The sequence below is a fragment of the Sphaeramia orbicularis genome, chromosome 16, assembly GCF_902148855.1.
Source record: "Sphaeramia orbicularis chromosome 16, fSphaOr1.1, whole genome shotgun sequence".
Taxonomy (NCBI): Eukaryota; Metazoa; Chordata; class Actinopteri; order Kurtiformes; family Apogonidae; genus Sphaeramia; species Sphaeramia orbicularis.
In genome coordinates, this window is record NC_043972.1 from 46703111 (window position 1) to 46723846 (window position 20736).

General features: G+C 39.5%; 3 protein-coding genes across 4 annotated transcripts in view; 1 reads left to right on the forward strand and 2 right to left on the reverse strand.

Annotated features, from left to right (window-relative positions):
* The window catches only part of LOC115435634 (zinc finger protein 239-like), a 695125-nt gene that overhangs the window by 55748 nt on the left and 618641 nt on the right, over nt 1-20736 (forward strand). The gene's annotated exons all lie outside the window — the stretch shown is intronic.
* On the reverse strand, nt 650-11415 carry LOC115435639 (membrane-spanning 4-domains subfamily A member 15-like). Of its 2 annotated transcripts, none has more exons than XM_030158206.1 (7): nt 11308-11408; nt 4895-5082; nt 2977-3087; nt 2807-2863; nt 2374-2592; nt 2072-2194; nt 650-1097 (listed from the first exon to the last, which is right to left on the reverse strand). In XM_030158206.1, exons 2-7 carry the CDS (start codon nt 5069-5071, stop codon nt 1032-1034), a joined length of 753 nt encoding a protein of 250 aa, XP_030014066.1. In that variant the 5' UTR covers nt 5072-5082; nt 11308-11408; the 3' UTR covers nt 650-1031. The 2 variants fall into 2 exon arrangements, with proteins under 2 accessions (XP_030014066.1, XP_030014065.1); XM_030158205.1 differs by having other exon boundaries at nt 652-1097; nt 4895-5089; nt 11308-11415.
* Nucleotides 13424-20113, reverse strand: LOC115435641 (uncharacterized). Its single transcript, XM_030158208.1, has 7 exons — nt 19982-20113; nt 16585-16779; nt 15847-15933; nt 15677-15733; nt 15244-15465; nt 14850-14972; nt 13424-13857 (listed from the first exon to the last, which is right to left on the reverse strand). Exons 2-7 carry the CDS (start codon nt 16759-16761, stop codon nt 13792-13794), a joined length of 732 nt encoding a protein of 243 aa, XP_030014068.1. The 5' UTR covers nt 16762-16779; nt 19982-20113; the 3' UTR covers nt 13424-13791.

The following is a 20736-nucleotide window of genomic DNA, read 5'->3' on the forward strand; positions in this document are numbered from 1 at the left end:
CCCTGTCCTGTGCCAGTTCGTATCGCCTTGTGTGTTACTTACCAGTGTTTTTTGGATCCTGTTTGCCTGTTTTTTGACCCAAATTGTTTTTTGGACCTCTGCCTTCTGCCCGACCCCTGTCTGTGCCTCTGCTGCTGTTGACTCTACGTGTGTTCGACCTTCCTGCCTGTTTTACTGGTACGGGAGCTTGTCTGTCCCCCATGTACTGTTGCCTGTCCGTCTGCCTTACCGTGTATGACCTGGTCTGTGTACTGACATCCCTCTGCTCTCCTCTAGTCGGATTCCCGACGTGTTTTTACGGTCCGGGCTGTGAGGGTCCGTCTCCGATCCACTTCATGGACCCCGTGAAGAACCCTGAACTCTGTGACCTCAAGATTCTGTACACAATCACTGTCTCAGACTTGTCTGTTAACCTTGTGTTTAATAAACACTGAACTTTTACGTCTGCTTCCGGGTCTTGCATGTGGGTTCAGTCTCTGTACTCAGATCGTTACAGTGTAGACTGGTAACCTGTCACCCTGCTGCCACAGTACTGTGGCAATAAGCATCACACATGCCATGTGCCTATCTGATTACAGTAATAGGCTAGGGTACCAGTTACAGGAAGCTGGTTTGTGCCTATTCAAACTTTTAGTTTCAGCATGCAGGCAAACATGAAACATGGTGACTGTTTTGCCTCTGTTTAATTATTTTTTTAAACTCATTAAATTTCCATCTTTCAAAATACCTTGATTATGATCCAGTTTGAGGTCATTTAACAAATACAGTCAATGGTTATGATGAGGTCCATTTTAACAACAAACTCAATGAACTCTAGACAGATGTTAACATAAATGTTATGATGATTGGAATGAGATTAAATGAACAGAAAGTGAAAGCAAGCAGCACATGCAAAAAATTAAAATCTGTTCACTAGAATATCATTAAGTGAAGAGAATCCTTTCAGTAAATGACCCAGAGGTCTTGCAGATACAGTAGAAACACCCAGGATTACAGTTCATGGTGTATGACCATGTAAAACAGGTGCTGACTTAGACTGTAGCGTTAGTGGTGGCGTCCTCCAAGAGCTCTTTGTAGTGTTCTGGGACTTCAGAGCTCTGAAAGAAAGTAGTGAAGCATGGAAATATTTTAGGAGCTTTATTTATTTTCTTGGAAAAAGTCAGAAGACAAGATTGAAATAACAGTTGTAGATGTGGATGCTTCTATGAAACTGGGTTCATTTTGGTTCCTGGCACTTTGCCAGCTTTTTAGACCCAATAATAAAGAGAAATTTAGACATATTTCCCTCCAGGATATACCTAATGATGACCTCAGATAAGTGCAAGAAAAATTATACCCTTGTTCTGAGCCATCCCAAAATTAATGAATTTTCAATAAAATATTGGGGCCAAAAATAGGACCAAAATTGGGACAGGGAAAGCTACCTAGGTGTCAGTGCATTTGATCTGGCTTGAAATGGTTTTATATACTGCTATAAATAAAGACACTGTGTTAAATTTAACGATCCTAGTGTTTTTTCTAATCCAGACATGCAGGTTTTTCATGAATCTGCAGTCTCATTCCAGGTTTTGCGTGTAACCCATCATGTCCACATTTAACCACAAATAATTTGTGAGGGATTTTGAAACAGTGGCTATTTTTGTGAAATGCTCTGCTTTGAATAATTAGTTCGATTCCCAAAATGTACCTGTGAGAGAATAAATGATTTTCCAAAAAATAGTAGCACATAATTTTTGTTTTCTTTTCATCGTGTTAAATTTTTTTGTATAAAAAATAACAAAAAAGAATGTGATATATCTGAAAAATAGTTTTTCCTTTATCTCAGTAAATATTTATTTGTAAAACAGTCCCAAAAGTGCTTTCAAACTGGCTTCATAATATTCGTCTACATCTGGTTTGAATTTTTAGCCCACATGTCCTGTTTTTGGGGACCAGCTTCATAGAAGCCCCCCGAGGTAATAAGGGAAATAATTAGGAATTCATGTCTAATGGCACTTTTTCAACTATACTCACCTCTACAACTGACAGACAGATAGTGACAGACAGAAACACAGACGGCTGGACCCTTTACCTTGTTTTGTTCCTTTCCTCTCTTTCTCAGAGCTTTGATGCCCAAGACGACAGAGCTGATGGTGATGCAAAGCTCCAGAACTGACAGGATGATCAGCAAAATATAGATGCTTTTCATGAGCATCTAGTAAAACACAAATACCAGAATCAACTTGAAGACCTTTGCACACATTGATTGAAGAAGAAATTGTGCAAGATTCTAGAATTCTTTTTTTTTTTTATTTTTCAATAAATACCTGTAGGATAATTTTTGAAACATCAGGAATACACCTAGTTTGGAAAGGTGAGTTTTGGTTTCCTTACCATAATCAGATGTTGGCCTTCCTCACATTTCTTAATCATGATCTGTAGCTCAGGGGATTCAGTGGCCATCGTACTATAGCGACTGCTGTATCCCCAGTATCTTGTCCCACATGGTGAGAAATTATACCACCATGGTATGTCAAGGTAAAAAATGTAGAGAGCAATGGCTGTAATGGAGAAACCTATTCCTATCAGATTCAGAATCACATTGAAGATGACCTGAAATAAAAGATACAAAACCATCACAGGCATTAAAACCACCCAGCAGAAGTGGACCTGCAACTATAAAACATTTACATGGTATAATAATAATTGTATGTATGTAGTATGACTAGTAGGAAGAAAAGAATAACACAGACTAATAAATTAAACAAGTTCTCATCAGTTTATGGGCATGTTATAAATGAGCCTGTTATAAAACTGAACCACTCACCAGACATGGACTGGGGAACTTCTCTGACAAAATGCACATGATGCCAAAGAAAATGAACTGGAAAAAAGATTTAAATGATTATTCCTTCAAAAAACAAAATTTTGTTAACACTTTTAAATTCCAAATATAAATACAGAACAGAATTAAAAAGGTATCGTCAGCTTGTTTACCAGACTTCCAAGCCAAAAGGGAAACACCGGAGCCCACCAAGAGTCATCAAGGCAGATGAAGAGGATGGTTCCAAAACCAATGTTCAGTATTCCAACCATGACCTGCAAAGCCTGTAAAAGGGAGAACATTCACTGTATTATAACTCAGAAGATGTTAGTTTTCTTGTTGGTAATTTAGTTCTATTATTATTATTATTATTATTATTATTATTATTATTATATACATATGCTGGCCATGAAGTGAATGTTCATTTCTCTACCATAAGCCGTCTCCAAAGGCGTTTCAGAGAATTTGGCAGTACATCCAACCAACCTCACAACCACAGACCACATGTAACCACACCAGCCCAGGACCTCCACATCCAACATCTTCATCTCCAAGATCGTCTGAGACCATCCACCCAGACAGCTGCTGCAACAATCGGTTTGCATAACCAAAGAATTTCTACACAAACTGTCAGAAACTGTCTCAGGGAAACTCATCTGCATGCTCATTGTGCTCATTGGGGTCTTGACCTGACTGCAGTTCGCAGTGGGCAAATGCTCACATTCGATGGTGTCTGGCACTTTGGAAAAGTGTTCTCTTCATGGATGAATCCCGGTTTTCCTTGTACAGGCCAGATGGCAGACAGTGTGTAAGGCGTGGTGTGGGTGAGCTGTTTGCTGATGTCAAGGTTGTGAATGGAGTGGCCCATGGTGGCGATGGGGTTATGGTATGGGCAGGTGTATGTTATGGACGAACACAGGTGCATTTTACTGATGAGACCCCATGACCTGATTATAAGACACAATGTTGTGCCATTCATCCATGACCATCACCTCATGTTGCAGCAGGACAATGCATGACCCCATGCTGAAGGATCTGTACACAATTCCTGGAAGCTGAAAACATCCCAGTTCTTGTATGACCAGCAGACTCACTGAACATGTCTGCCACTGAGCATGTTTGGAATGTTCTGGATCGGCGTATAGTGGACCAACATCCCATAGACCACAATCAACAACCTGATCAATTCTATGTGAAGGAGCTGTGTTGCATGCATTGCATGGGGCAAATGGTGGTCACAGCAGATACTGATTGGTTTTCTGACCCCCCCAGCACAGTAAAACTGAATATTTTAGGGTGGCCTTTTATTGTGGCCAGTCTAAGGGTGTATTCACACCTACCACGTTTGATCCGGACCAGAGTTCATTTCCCCAGAAAGTCCAGACTTTTTTTAAGTGTGAATACACCCTAAGACACACCTGTGCAATAATCCTGCTGTCTAATCAGCCTCTTGAGATGCCACATCTGTGAGGTGGATGGATTATCTCAGCAAAGGAGAAGTGCTCACTAACACAGATTTAGACAGATTTGTGAACAATATTTGAGAAACAGGCCTTTTGTGAACATAGAAAAAGTCTTAGATCTTTGTGTTCAGCTCATGAAAAATGTGTGTGTATCTATATATATATAAGCATATAGATATAAATATACAGATTATCCATCCTGCAATATATGATAATTAGCTATTTATTATTGTTTATTATCACTAATACTGTATTTTTACTGCTTTGCTACTTGTTTCTACTTGTACTCTCCAATGTGCAATCACCTGTCTTTTTCACTACTGTTTTTTTTTTTTTTTTTTCTTTAAATAGGTATTATGTTACTGCTTTCCTGTGGTATTTCTTGTGTGTGTACATTTCTTGTGGTGCTGCGATTGGAACCTCAATTTCTTGAGGGCTGTGCCCAAAGGATCAATAAAGCTCTATCTAATCTAACCCAGTGTATATGTAGAAATGTCTAATCTAATCTAATCTAATCTAATCTAATCTAATCTAATCTAATCTAATCTAATCTAATCCACTTGATCACTGACAGGTGAAGTGGTGATGTTGTTGATTATCTTGTTCCAATGGGACAATAATGACTGACCCCCAGGACTGACTGAGACGTTCCCTGGAGCCTCCGAAGGGGCTGAGACACAGAGCAGCACACAGGGCTGTAGCAGAGACCCTTGAACATCTGACACAGTGGAGGACAAGCACTGTTGGGGTCAGAGGTCAATGTGAAGACGGTGACCCCGTCTGCCTTCGCCATGGTCACAGACATCCTGTCAACTCCTGGAAACTGAAGGAAACAAGAGGATTTATACACTGAAAAATATGACAAGTTGATCTTACTTAATCAAATCTAAGAAACTGGCTGCACTCAGAACAGGCAAGTAAACATGGTCATTATTTTAAGTTCAGTTTACTTCATATCTACTAGTTAAGTTCATTTAATTTACTTGAAACTATCAAGTATAATAAAATTGATCTTTCTAAGTATTCTACTTAAATGACTGAAGAAAGCACAACAAAGATGAATTAGTTAGTTATTTTTATGCAAACAAAACACCATAACAGCAGCACACATACATGTAAGCAGTACATGGGTAATTTTGTGCAGTTAGGCAAGAACAGAGGTAGAAAAGGAAGTGAAGGAAATGGAACATTTAAATAGCTTTAAAGTCACTTGGAATGGATCTCTGTTTAGTTTTGGGGTGTTTTTCATGAGAGTCTCTCATCATGAGAGATAAGAGAAAGGCCTTCTCCAAGGGAGAGGCTGAAAGCTTGAGGACAAGTAGGATTTCCAAACTAGAATGAGGAAGGCCACATCGCCTTGTGGTGTTTCAAAATGGCCGCTCCAAGAACAGGTGTTCTGATTACACCTTCAACCACATAGGTGGAAGAGTCGGGAGGTCACACTACTTGATGGAAAGCTTCCACCTTCACATGCAGTCCTGTAGCTGCTAGGAAGTCCAGTAGAGCTTTTACAGCGTAGTCCTGTCCCTGAGATGGGCTGGTAAGTGTTTTCAAATCAGCAGCATCTCCAGGATTTGCCGCAACTCTTTCCCAAAGTTCTAAGCGCTGCATTTCATTCATCAGACACTCCAGTAGAACATACTTTACACTTTGATCCTGTTTGCAGTGCACACACAGCCCATCAGGATGGTCCCCCACTTTCACTAGATCACAGACAAGACCACAATGTCCTAATCTTAATCTAGTTAAAATTACCACTGCTTTCCTGACATTTCCAGTGTGTACTTGTTCAGGATTGACATTTGGTTTGATAGAAATGTAATGGTGCCCTCTACTGTCCCTTTCCCACAGTTCCTGTCAGACAAAACACTTTTTAATAACTCACTTCCATTCAAGCACTTGTGGAATTATTTTGAAGCCAAGTCCCTTATTCAAGGCTCCTTGTCTGTCTTAGCTGCCATGTCTACTGTTTCCTTGCCATACACACCCATATACACAGGAACCCATAGAAACCCCACACATCCCCATGGCTATTCAATTTTAAATAATAGACCATAACAACTTACGTCTTCAATACCAGAAGTAAACAAATACGCCACCATATTAGAAGACAAGAGTGGAGGCAAGAAGATGTGTTCAGCAGCTGCTTTATCAGTGATATAGATGTTTTAAATGGGTTATTAGTGACAGTTTGTTATTATCTATATATGGTACACTGCAAAACATTACAACCCCATTTAGTTATGTCCACTTATTTTTGCTCTAGGTTTGGATTTATAACTCAGCTGTTCTAATTTTCAAAAGTTAAACGTTCATTAATTCATTGTCTCAACTGATTGAAAGTTTTTTTGTCTGTGTGCGAGTTGACTTAACTTGTATTTACAAGTTAACAGTTGAAAATAAAAAAGAAGAAAACTGGCAGGATGGGGAGGGGGTTTGTGCGTTAGAGAACAAATAGTTACTGCCACATTTGAGTAGCCTTATACTCTATAAACTGATGGCAAGGTTGGCATGAACATAATCAGCTCCATACACACTGCAGATGAAGCATATATTTGATTTTGGACTGATTTAGCGACACTTCGAGGTCAATGATGAAGGACTACACTGTAAAAAGTCATAAACTCAATTAGTTATCATAACTTGTTTCTATAATTTACTTCCATTTAACATAATGAGTTATGAAATTTCAACTTAACTTCATGAGTTATTGGCATTGCAACTCCAGATTGTAAGTCAGTTCAGTGAAATGTTAATTTAAATGTGTCAACATAACTTAATGATGTCAGTTTGAAAATCTCTCTCAAAACTGATCACGACCACTGGTGTTGCGGCAATATTAATGCAAGGTACAAATAGTGCTGGAAATTTGGTCTTGATTTGATAAGGGGCTAAGATTTTTGTCACATATAATACTTGTACACGCTGGTTTTATCAAACAGAACACTGACTAAAGTGAATGGTGACTGTTAGCAGGGGAAGGTCCAGGGAGGTGGTAGAATGGAGAGTACATATTGGGCCAGGAGTTGCAGCCTGTCTACTGTCTGGTCAGTTGGGGGGGGTCAGGCAGGGGGGGTCATATCTTACCCATTACCTTCTGTCATGGTACCTACTTAGACCGTCATACAGCAATCAGGCCACACAGGTGTGCCAAAGCCTCTTCCACCAATGGGGTCAAAGGTCCCAACACCCAGAACACCTGTTCCTGGAGTGACCATCTGAAAACACCCTGAGTCAGAGTGGCTTTGCTCAGACTAGTGTGGAAATCCCAACTGCTACCAAGGATTTGGCTTCTCCTAAAGCAGAGCTATTCAAATCTAGTCCTTTAGGGCCGGTATTATCCATGTCTTACAAGTTTCTGTTTTCTGCGTGTGCTGGAAGAGGGAAACCTTCAATACATGCAGGATGCCAGCCTCCAAGGACTGGATTTGCCTACCTCTGTCCTCAAGGAAGGCATACCTTTCATCTGTAATAATGGTATGTTTCTTTGACAAAAGAAAGCAAGGTGTTTTGAGTGGGTAGTGTAATGTTGAGTTGTTTTAACTTGAAACTTGATTTTATGAAGCAGAAATGTATTTGTTTAGCTAAGTCAAGTTTTTTTTGTACTGATAATATGAAATAAATATTTGTTTTAACTCAGTTTTAAGTTTTAACAAGTGATTAATAGTTGAATTAACTTTCATAACTTTGAAAAAAAAAGTTGGGACTATGACAAAATTGTTGTGAGGTCAACTTTATGAACTTCAGTATCTGAGTTTAAACAATGGCATTATTCAAGTTAAGTTAACTCACATTTTCAAGGCAGCAGGTGAACTTTTATTTGCAAGTTGAAACAACTTGACATGTTTTACAGTGTAGACTATTTTCAAACTCTGAACCCTGCTGAAAGACAATGGTATGATGAGAAACTGGCTGTGATTGATGGGTTTGACCCTTACAAAGACACTGGTGCTGAGTGGGAGCAGGAACAACTAAAATTAATAACATTTACATTTTTCAGATACATTATATACCAAAATAATCATTTCAGATGTGTAAACACACATCTTTGTTGGCCTTTCTTCATATCACTACCACTACACAAAGTAGACCTACAGTCACTTGTTGTGGTTCTTGAGTCACAGTTCACAGTACGGTTCAGACGCAGAGACCGGCTGTGCACCGAGCCCCAAACTGAACTACAGCTGTAGTTCAGTTTGCTGTGCATCCATGTGTCTCCCCCTATTTCACCTCTTCTCCTCCCCTCCCTCAATCTCTCTCTCTCTCTTCCTTTAACTCTCTCTCTTTAACTCCAGCTGGTCCTGTCAGTGGTCCATCCTCCAGGAGTCGGGGTCTGCTCCAGGTTTCTGCCTGTTAAAGGACCTTTTTCCTTCCACTGTCACCAAGTGTTTGCTCCTGCAGGATTCTGTTGGGTTTCTGTGGATTGGCTTAAGAGTCTGGGTTCAACCAACTCTAAAGTGTCTAAAGTGTCATGAGATCATTTGTGTTATGATTTGTCGCTATTTAAATAAAATTTGATTGATTGATTCAATTTGATTTCTACTTGAAGAATGCGTGTACTTTTACTGTCTCCACTGTTTACATGTTGAAGTGTCTGATAAACAGTATTACTCAGCAGATCAACCTCAAACTATAAAATGGATTTTCCATGAGGACGGTTTCCAAACTTTGTCAACTCAACACCCAAAAGAGAAATCTGGTGTTTCATCAGGATGTATCAGTTGTTTGTTTACCTGCTTGACTAGTTTCAGCTATTCCTGTAGCCTTCTTTTTCTGACAAAGGCTACAGGAAGTAGCTGAAACTAGTCAAGCAGGTAAACAAACAACGCCTGTGTTTATAAATGGATTATCTGCAATAAAGATTCACATTTTTATTGACTCCTCCACTGACCAAACTGTCCCTAAAAGTTTTTTTAATGTTTCTTTTTTTTTTCTGTGCATCTTTTACATTGTTTCGACCTTCTTGTTTTCTTTCATGTCTCTCTCTCTCTGTCTCTCTTTTAATCTTATTACATCTTTTACACCTTTTTCATTATTTATGCCTTATTGTATCTTTTGCTTCATTTAAATCTTGTCGTGTCTTTCACAGGTTACGCTCCTCCTCAGCTTTCAGTACAGTTTTGGAGAGATCAATACTTATAAATTCTTCCAGAGATCACTCTTGTCCTCTGTTTTGATGAGGAAAATGAATTAATTCATCATAAAATTGCTAAAAAGAGGTTCCTTCTACCAGTTGGTGGCACAGTAAAATAAACTCACAAACCATTTTGGATGTTGACTAAGTTTTGGAAACACTGCAGTAGGGTGTTGTTCATCTGCATTGACTGTCTGACAAGATATGATCAGAAAACACATCTCGAAGTGGGCTGATTTGGTTTAAATAAATAATAAATAAAGACAGTCAACGCGACCTCTGATCCATTTGCCCTCTTGTTGGACTGAACATATAACAGCTACCAATCTGACTCAGCGGATCTACTATGTGGTGTGCCCCAAGGCTCTGTCCTGGGACCAGTGCTATTCTTACTCTATGTCCTCTCACTTGGCCACATTATCCGACAGTATAGTGATGTCTCCTATCATCTATTCGCGGATGACATCCAGATATACTGCTCCTTTAACTCCTCTGAGCCCCACAAACTGAGTTCCTTAATCAACTGCTTGTCAGAGCTGAAGCAGTGGCTAAATGATAACAGCCTCCAGCTGAACTCCAGCAAAACAGAGACCCTCATTATTGCCCCGGACAGTGCCATCCCAGGGATCAAACATCACCTTGGAGACCTGAGTTCCTCGGTAAAGACCAAACTGAGGAATCTGGGTGTCATCTTTGACCAGGACATGTCTTTAGAATTCTACTCTAAACACCTAGTCAAAAACTGTTTCTTCCAACTACGCAACATCTCCAAACTCAGATCTATGGTGTCCATAACTGAGCTCGAGATGATCATTCATGCTTTTGTGTCTTCTGGCTTAGACCACTGCAACAGCCTGTTTACATGCTTAAACAAGAAGGAGCTGGTCCGTCTACAGTTTGTCCAGAACTCTGCTGCCAGGCTTCTGACCCGCACAAACAGGAGAACCCACATCGCTCCCATTATTAAATCTCTCCACTGGCTCCCTGTTCTATATCGTCTTCATTTCAAAATTCTTGTGCTAACTTTCCGGGCTCTACATGGCCAGGCCCCTGCATACATTGCTTCCCTGATCCAGCCCTACAGCTCGACTCGTAGCTTGAGGTCTTCAGGACAGCACCTGCTGATGGTTCCACGCACCTGTTTTAGCACACGCGGTGACAGGTCTTTTAAAGCTGTGGCACCACGTCTATGGAATGACCTGCCTCTACACCTACGGTCCATGGACTCTGTAGAGAGCTTTAAAAAACACCTCAAAACCCTCCTGTTCAAAAAGGCTTTTTAGTCTCCCACCTGACCCAGGACCACCACAAACTGATTACACTCTATGTATTCATCATAACGTACTCCATGTGTCGTCGTCCCCCCCCCAGTCTCTCTATATCTCTATTGCTCTCTCTTTTGTCCTCCTTTACTCTCTCTCTTTAACCCCAACTGGTCAAGGCAGACAGCCATCCTTCAGAAGTCTGGGTCTGCTCGAGGTTTCTGCCCGTTAAAGGGAAGTTTTTCCTCGCCACTGTCACCAATCACAAGTATTTGCTCCTGAAGGATTCTGTTGGGTCTCTGTAAACTTAATTTGATTCTGATTTGAATTGATAAAGCACTTTGTGACTCTGTCTGTGAAAAGTGCTCTATAAATAAAATTTACTTACTTACTTACTTACTTACTTACTACACTCTTTTACAGCGACAAATGTTTGTCATAGTGTAAACTCAGACTGAGACACACCTGGTTTTGAGTTCTCACACATAACACTACTCATATTACTAGTCTGGTGAGATCATATCAGTGACATGAATCTGTCCAGTAGCACTAATGTATAAGTACAAATATGAAGTAGTATCAGTCATATGCATGCTGAATATCAAATCTGTACAGAATCAGTTAAGTGCTAAATATTTTTCTTACCTGATTATGACTGAAGAAAAGCAGGTGATTCACAGGTTAACTTCGCATTGCTCAGTGGTTCTGTTTGGGAGTAAAGGAGGAAGCTGCCTGTTCCCAGAAGTACCTCCCCTAAGAAAAGTAAAAGGAAAAAAGAAAAAAAATGAAGTGGTTACTGCACAGTACTGTGGGAAAACTTCTTCAGTTGTCTATTACCACAGAGCCAATCAGTTTCCTTGTTGTATCATGTGTAGGGCTGGGTATCATGGGCGATTTCCTTAATTGATTCGATTTTGATTCATAAGGTTCTGAATCGACTGATCATGATTTGATATTAATTCAATTCAGTATTAATTGATTGATTCAGATTCATTTAGTGATACCAAAGTACAATTTTGAGCTGTAACTTTGAGCAGTCCTGATTGTCGACACTGGGGGGGGGGTGGTCTGTGATAATCGGATCAGTGAAAGTGAAACTGAAGACACTTTACTATTCCTCTAATATTAAGTTGGATCCAACTTAATATTCCCAGAATGACCAGCTTCCTTGACTCACCTCTGAGAGCCTTCTCCGACCAGACGGTCCAGACGGCCAGTTCCTTTGCATTGTGTGTTTGAGTTTGAGCAGAGGGGTTTTCCCCACAATTCCTCTGCGCCAGAAACATGAGAACCAAGCGAGATTGACACGCCCCATCTCCCCCAGGGGCCTATGAGATGGAGCCGGCTGCGCCTCAGCGTCGGCGATACTCAGGTCAGGTACTCGTGGTCCCACTGTGAAAAATCAACCTCATCCACTATTAATAGGTTATGCAAAACTAAAAGAAAATTTGTCCAAAATCAATCAAATTGATTTTTTTACCCAGTCCTAATCACGTGTAGACTGGTAACCTGTCACCCTGCTGCCACAGTACTGTGGCAATAAGCATCACACATGCCGTGCGCCTATCTGATTATGGTAAAAGGCTAGGGTACCAGTTCCCGGAAGCTGGTTTGTGCCTATTCACACTTTTAGTTTCAGCATGCAGGCAACCAACATGAAACATGGCGACTGTTTTGCCTCAGATGATGAATTTGCCCAGGTTTTTGATGAATATAAATCAGCCACTGGGACAATGTTCAGAGTGCAGAATTTGGATCGTTTGATTGGTTCTGTGGCAATAGACATTTCGTGCCACAGTACAGTAGCCACTGCCAAAAAAAAAAAAAAAAAAACACTGCTGAGCTCAGGGGTTCTGTATATCCCTGAGCTTGTTGATCAAGTCTAATCATCCCCTTGTAAATCCAGTGAAAACCATGCAGTGAAAGAGACCGGGGTGTGTGTGTGTGGGGGTGTGTGTGTGTGTGTGTGTGTGTGCGCTCCGTATCTACTGAAAACTGAAAGTGAAACTTAATATGTTTCGAATGTCTGACTCGGCTCCTGTGCCTCTGGCATCTGTTGGTATCTGCATCTGTTGTCATGTTTACCTCCACTTATTGGCGCCCCAGCCTCAGAATAAAGGGTTTTGTTTTGGGGGTTTTTGGAGCAGTGCTGTGAATTCAGCGGTGGCGTGGCGTAGCTGCTGAATGTAGGGGAACCCTACACACAGGTTCTGCTTGCAGCCACCCTGCTTACCGAGTGTTTGCATTCTTCACATAGGTTTCATGTATTCATTCGGTACATCTCTATTTGACCGAAATGGTCATGTTTGTTTGTGTCTCTCCCATCAAATCTAAAATAAAGTCTTTTTCTTGGTTTTTCAACAGCTCTTGGACCGAGTCTTCCATTTTGGGTCCAAAATTCTAACTACACGTCACACTCATGACCATTTATTTTTGTTCTTTTAACATGTGACAGATATTTACCATCATAGTGAATATCTTGTGTCTAACTTGAACACAGATGTTCTGTCTGATTCACAATAAGAGTTCACCTGATACCCAGTGGAAGTCATACGGAAAATTCATCTCAGTTTGTTAAATGTCCTCATATGTCCTGTCGATGACCTGTTCACTGGACAGCAAGAGAAGCCACAGTCATCCTCAAACTCCAGGTTTACATACCAAATACACTGACATTTTAATAAAAATATATCACACATATAACTGCAAGGTTGTCATACTAGTACATTTTTATTTATATACTTCTCTTCACTTCTTATCACTTTCTTTCAGCATGATTTCGATCATACACTACGAGTTTTATTATTTCTTAAACTCATTAAATTTCCATCTTTCAAAATACCTTGATTATCATCCAGTATAAGGTCATTAAACAAATACAGTCAAGGGTTATGATGGGGTCCATTTTAACAACAAACTCACTGAATTCTAGACAGACGTTAACATAAATGTTATGATAACTGGAATGAGATTAAATGAACATGAAATGAAAGTGTGTGTTCTATGTTCACTAGAATATCATTAAGTGAAGAGAATCCTTTCAGTAAATGACCCAGAAGTCTTGCAGATACAGTAGAAACACCCAGGATTACAGTTCATGGTGTATGACCATGTAAAACAGATGCTGACTTAGACTGTAGCGTTAGTGGTGGCGTCCTCCAAGAGCTCTTTGTAGTGTTCTGGGACTTCAGAGCTCTGAAAGAAAGTAGTGAAGCATGGAAATATTTTAGGAGCTTTATTTATTCATTTTCTTGGAAAAAGTTAGAAGACAAGATTGAAATAACAGTTGTAGATGTGGATGCTTCTACGAAACTGGGTTCATTTTGCTTCCTGGCACTTTGCCAGCTTTTTTAGACCCAATAATAAAGAGAAATTTAGACATATTTCCCCCCAGGATATACCTAATGATGACCTCAGATAAGTACAAGAAAAATTATACCCTTGTTTTGAGCCATCCCAAAATTAATGTATTTTCAATAAAATATTGGAGCCAAAAATAGGACCAAAATTGGGACAGGAAAAGTTACTTAGGTGTCAGTGCATTTGATCTGGCTTGAAATGGTTTTAGATACGACTATAAATAAAGATACTGTGTTAAATTTGACGATCCTAGAGTTTTTTCTAATCTAGACATGCAGGTTTTTCATGAATCTGCAGTCTCATTCCAGGTTTTGCGTGTAACCCATCGTGTCCACATTTAACTACAAATAATTTGAGGGATTTTGCAACAGTGGCTATTTTTGTGAAACCCTCTGCTTTGAAGAATCAGTTTGATTCCCAAAATGTACCTGTGAGAATAAAACGATTTTCCAAAAAGTAGTAGCACGTAATTATCGTGTTCTTTTGATCATGTTAGATTTTTTTGTATAAACAACAATATAAAAATGTGGTGTATCTGAAAAATAGTTTTTCCTTTATCTCAGTAAATATCTATTTGTAAAATAGACCCAGAGTGCTTTCAAACTGGCTTCATAACATTAGTCTACATCTGGTTTGAATTTTTAGCCCACATGTCCTGTTTTTGGGGACCAGTTTCATAGAAGCACCCAGATGTGCATCAGGGAAATAATTAGGAATTCATGTCTAATGGCACTTTTTCAGTTGCACATTATCAACTATACTCACCTCTACAACTGACAGACAGACAGACAGGTAGACACAAACAGACAGACAGCTGGACTCTTTACCTTGTTTTGTTCCTTTCCTCTCTTTCTCAGAGCTTTGATGCCCAAGACGACAGAGCTGATGGTGATACAAAGCTCCAGAACTGACAGGATGATCAGCACAATACAGATGCTTTTCCGGAGCATCTAGTCAAACACAAATACCAGAATCAACTTTAAAACCTTTGCATACATTGACTTTATCAGTTAGTGCATCATTTGTGGTTTACATCAAGTCATGAAAATATTTCTTATTGGTTTGTGTTTACAGATGCAACTCACTGTATCTTAATAAAAGAAGAAAGAAATTGTGCAAGATTCTAGAAATATTTAAAATTTTTCAATAAATATCTGTAGAATAATTTTCCACACATCAGGAATACACCTAGTTTAGAAAGGTGAGGTTTGGTTTCCTTACCATAATCAGATGTTGGCCTTCCTCACATTTCTTAATCATGATCTGTAGCTCAGGGGATTCAGTGGCCGTCATCCTGTAACGACTGCTGTATCCCCAGTAACGATTTGTCTCACATGATGAGTAGTAATACCACCATGATCTGTCAAGGAAAATACTGTAGAATACAATGGCTGTAATGGAGAAAGCTATTCCTATCAGATTCAGAATCACATTGAAGATGACCTGAAATAAAAGATACAAAACCATCACAGGCATTAAAACCACCCAGCAGAAGTGGACCTACAACTATAAAACATTTACATGGTACAATAATTGTATGTATGTAGTATGACTAGTAGGAAGAAAAGAATAACACAGACAAATAAATTTAACAAGTTCTCATCAGTTTATGGGCATGTTATAAATGAGCCTGTTATAAAACTGAACCACTCACCAGACATGGACTGGGGAACTTCTCTGACAAAATGCACATGATGCCAAAGAAAATGAACTAGAAAAAAGATTTAAATGATAATTCCTTCAAAAAACAAACTGCTGTTAACACTTTTAAATGACAAATATAAATACAGAACACAATTAAAAAGGTGATGTCAGCTTCTTTACCAGACTTCCAAGCCAAAAGGGAAACACTGGACCCCAGAGGATGGTTCCAAAACCAATGTTCAGTATTCCAATCATGATCTGCAAAGCCTGTAAAAGAGAGAACATGCACTGTGACAACTGTTACTGTTTACACAAATACAAACATACACTGAATAAACTGTGAAAACTGTGAAAAAACTACACATTTTAGAGTAGCCTTTTATTGTGGCCAGTCTAAGACACACCTGTGCACTAATCCTGCTGTCTAATCAGCATCTTGAGATGCCACATCTGTGAGGTGGATGGATTATCTCAGCAGAGGAGAAGTGCTCACTAACACAGACTATGTGGTGTTTGAGAGAAATAAGGCCTTGTGTGAACACAGAAAAAGTCTTAGATCTTTGAGTTCAGCTCATGAAAAATGTGTGTGTGTGTGTGTGTGTGTATAAACATATATAAATATATAAATATATAAATATAAATATACGGATTACCCATCTTACAATATATGATAATCAGCTATTTATTATTGTTTATTATAACTAACACTTTATTTTTACTGCTTTGCTACATGTTTCTACTTGTACTCTCCAATGTACAATCACCTGTCTTTTTCACTGCTGTTTTGTTTTTTTGTTTTTTTAAATAGGTATTGTGTTACTACTCTATCTCTCTATCTAATCTAATCCACTTGATCACTGACAGGTGAAGTGGTGATGTTGTTGATTATCTTGTTCCAATGGGACATTAATGACTGACCCCCAGGACTGACTGAGACGTTCCCTGGAGCCTCCGAAGGGGCTGAGACACAGAGCAGCACACAGGGCTGTAGCAGAGACCCTTGAACATCTGACACAGTGGAGGACAAGCACTGTTGGGGTCAGAGGTCAACGTGAAGACGGTGACCCCGTCTGCCTTCGCCATGGTCACAGACATCCTGTCAACTCCTGGAAACTGAAGGAAACAAGAGGATTTATGCACTGAAAAATGTGACAAGCTGATCTTACTTAATCAAATCTAAGAAACTGGCTGCACTCAGAACAGGGGATTAAACATGGTCATTATTTTAAGTTCAGTTTACTTCATATCTACTTGTTAAGTTCATTTAATTTACTTGAAATGATCAAATATAATAAAAATGTATGTTTCTAAGTGTAAACTACTTAAATGACTGAAGAAAGCACAACAAAGAATAATTAGTTTGCAAGGTAATTTTTATTCAAACAAAACACTGTAACAGCAGCACACATACATGTAAGCAGTACATGGGTAATTTTGTGCAGTTAGGCAAGAACAGAGGTAGAAAAGGAAGTGAAGGTAATAGAACATTTAAATAGTTTTAAAGTCACTTATAATGGATCTCTATTTAGTTTTTTTTTTTTTTTTTTTTTTAAAAGAGTCTCTCATCATGAGAGATAAGAGAAAGGCCTTCTCCAAGGGAGAGGCTGAAAGCTTGAGGACAAGTAGGATTTCCAAACTAGAATGAGGAAGGCCACATCGCCTCGTGGTGTTTCAAAATGGCCGCTCCAAGAACAGGTGTTCTGATTACACCTTCAACCACATAGGTGGAAGAGTCGGGAGGTCACACTACTTGATGGAAAGCTTCCACCTTCACATGCAGTCCTGTAGCTGCTAGGAAGTCCAGTAGAGCTTTTACAGCGTAGTCCTGTCCCTGAGATGGGCTGGTAAGTGTTTTCAAATCAACAGCATCTCCAGGATTTGCCGCAACTCTTTCCCAAAGTTCCAAGCGCTGCATTTCATTCATCAGACACTCCAGTAGAACATACTTTACACTTTGATCCTGTTTGCAGTGCACACACAGCCCATCAGGATGGTCCCCCACTTTCACTAGATCACAGACAAGACCACAATGTCCTAATCTTAATCTAGTTAAAATTACCCCTGCTTTCCTGACATTTCCAGTGTGTACTTGTTCAGGATTGACATTTGGTTTGATAGAAATGTAATGGTGCCCTCTACTGTCCCTTTCCCACAGTTCCTGTCAGACAAAACACTTTTTAATAACTCACTTCCATTCAAGCACTTGTGGAATTATTTTGAAGCCAAGTCCCTTATTCAAGGCTCCTTGTCTGTCTTAGCTGCCATGTCTGCTGTTTCCTTGGCATACACACCCATATACACAGGAACCCATAGAGACCCCCCCCCGCCTATTCAGTTTTAAAGAATAGACTGCAACAGTCATCAATACCAGAAGTAAACAAATATGCCACCATATTAGAAGACAAGAGTGGAGGCAAGAGAGTGTGTTCAGCAGCTGCTTTATCAGTGATATAGATATTTTAAATGGGTTATTAGTGACAGTTTGTTATTTATATATGGTAGACTATGTTCAAACTCTGAACCCTGCTGAAAGACAATGGTATGATGAGAAACTGGCTGTGATTGATGGGTTTGACCCTTACAAAGACACTGGTGCTGAGTGGGAGCAGGAACAACTAAAATTAATAACATTTACACTTTTCAGATACATTACATAATAAAAATAATCATTTCAGATGTGTAAACACACATCTTTGTTGGCCTTTCTTCATATCACTACCACTACACAAAGTAGACCTACAGTCACCTGTTGTGGTTCTTGAGTCACGGTTCACAGTACGGTTCAGACGCAGAGACCGGCTGTGCACCGAGCCCCAAACTGAACTACAGCTGTAGTTCAGTTTGCTGTGCATCCATGTGTCTCCCCCTATTTCACCTCTTCTCCTCCCCTCCCTCAATCTCTCTCTTTCTCTTCTTTTAACTCTCTCTCTTTAACTCCAGCTGGTCCTGTCAGTGGTCCATCCTCCAGGAGTCGGGGTCTGCTCCAGGTTTCTGCCTGTTAAAGGACCTTTTTCCTTCCACTGTCACCAAGTGTTTGCTCCTGCAGGATTCTGTTGGGTTTCTGTGGATTGGCTTAAGAGTCTGGGTTCAACCAACTCTAAAGTGTCTAAAGTGTCATGAGATCATTTGTGTTATGATTTGTCGCTATATGAATAAAATTTGATTGATTGAATTTGATTTCTACTTGAAGAATGCGTGTACTTTTACTGTCTCCGCTGTTTACATGTTGAAGTGTCTGATAAACAGTATTACTCAGCAGATCAACCTCAAACTATAAAATGGATTTTCCATGAGGACGGTGGTTTCCAAACTTTGTCAACTCAACACCCAAAAGAGAAATCTGGTGTTTCATCAGGATGTATCAGTTGTTTGTTTACCTGCTTGACTAGTTTCAGCTACTTCCTGTAGCCTTTTTCTTCTGACAAAGGCTACAGGAAGAAGCTGAAACTAGTCAAGCAGGTAAACAAACAACGCCTGTGTTTATAAATGGATTATCTACAATAAAGATTCACATTTTTATTGACTCCTCCGCTGACCAAACTGTCCCTAAAAGTTTTTTTTCTTTCTATGCAACTTTTAAATTGTTTCAACCTTGTTTTCTTTCGTGTCTTTTTTTTAAAAATCTTATTACATCTTTTACACCTTTTTCATCATTTATGCCTTATTGTATCTTTTGCCTCATTTAAATCTTGTCGTGTCTTTCACAGGTTACGCTCCTCTTCAGCTTTCAGTACAGTTTTGGAGAGATCAATAATTTTAAATTCTTTCAGAGATCACTCTTCTCCTTTGATTTGATAAGGAAAATGAATTAATTCATCATAAAATTGCTAAAAATAGGTTCCTTCTACCAGTTAGTGAAATAAGTTCGGTAAAATAAGTTCAGAAACCATTTTGAATGTTGACTCTAAGTTTTGGAAACACTGCAGTAGGGTGTTGTTCATCTGCATTGACTGTCTGACAAGATATGATCAGAAAACACATCTCGAAGTGGGCAGATTTGGTTTAAATAAATAATAAATAAAGACAGTCAACGCGACCTCTGATCCGTTTACCCTCTTGTTGGACTGAACACATAACAGCTACACTCTTTTACAGTGACAAATGTTTTTCCCAGTGTAAACTCAGACTGAGACACACCTGGTTTTGAGTTGTTACACATAACACTACTCATATTACTAGTCTGGTAAGGTTATATCAGTGACATGAATCTGTCCAGTAGCACTAATGTATAAGTACAAGTATGAAGTAGTATCAGTCATATGCATATGGAATCAAATCTGTACAGAATCAGTTAAGTGTTAAGTATGTTTCTTACCTGATTATGACTGAAGAAAAGCAGGTGATTCACAGGTTAACTTCACAGTGCGCAGTGGTTCTGTTTGGGAGTAAAGGAGGAAGCTGCCTGTTCCCAGAAGTACCTCCCCTAAGCAGAGTAAAAGGAAAAAAGAAAAAAAAATGAAGTGGTTACTGCACAGTACTGTGGGAAAACTTTTTCAGTTGTCTGTTACCACAGAGCCAATCAGTGCCCTTGTTGTATCATGTGTAGGGCTGGGCATCATGGGCGGTTTACTTAATTGATTCGATTTTGCACAGATTCAGATAAGCACATGCCGTGTGCTTATTAGATTACAGTAAAAGGCCAGGGTACCAGTTACCGGAAGCTGGTCTGTACCTATTCACACTTTCAGTTTCAGCATGGAGGAAACCAACATGAAACATGGCGACTGTTTTGCCTCATATGACGAATTCGCACAGGTTTTTGATGAAAATAAATCAGCCACTGGGACAACGATCCAGAATTTGGATCATTTGTTTGGTTCTGTGGCAACAGACATTTTGTGCCACAGTACAGTGGCAGTAGCCACTGCCAAAAAAAAAAAAAAAAAAAAACCTCTGCTGAGCAGACGATTGTACTGTATATCCCTGAGCTTGTTGATCCATATCTACTGAAAACCGAAAGTGAAACTTTACGTTTCGAATGTCCGACTCGGCTTCTGTACATCTGTTATACCATCTGTGTTTACCTTCCCTTATCGGTGCCCCAGTATCAGAATAAAGTGTTTGTTTTGT

Bases quoted from the DNA above. Each gene is read 5' to 3' on its own strand.
- LOC115435639 (XM_030158206.1), bottom strand. From the start codon at position 5,071: ATGTCTGTGACCATGGCGAAGGCAGACGGGGTCACCGTCTTCACATTG. The intron at 2,593-2,806 runs GTGAGTGGTTCA...CTTTTATTTCAG, and splicing joins AGTTCCCCAGTCCATGTCTG to GTCATCTTCAATGTGATTCT. The intron at 1,098-2,071 runs GTAAAGGGTCCA...ACTTTCTTTCAG, and splicing joins GAGGAAAGGAACAAAACAAG to AGCTCTGAAGTCCCAGAACA.
- LOC115435641 (XM_030158208.1), bottom strand. From the start codon at position 16,761: ATGTCTGTGACCATGGCGAAGGCAGACGGGGTCACCGTCTTCACGTTG. The intron at 15,734-15,846 runs GTAAAGAAGCTG...TCTTTTTTCTAG, and splicing joins CCTTTTGGCTTGGAAGTCTG to TTCATTTTCTTTGGCATCAT. The intron at 15,466-15,676 runs GTGAGTGGTTCA...CTTTTATTTCAG, and splicing joins AGTTCCCCAGTCCATGTCTG to GTCATCTTCAATGTGATTCT.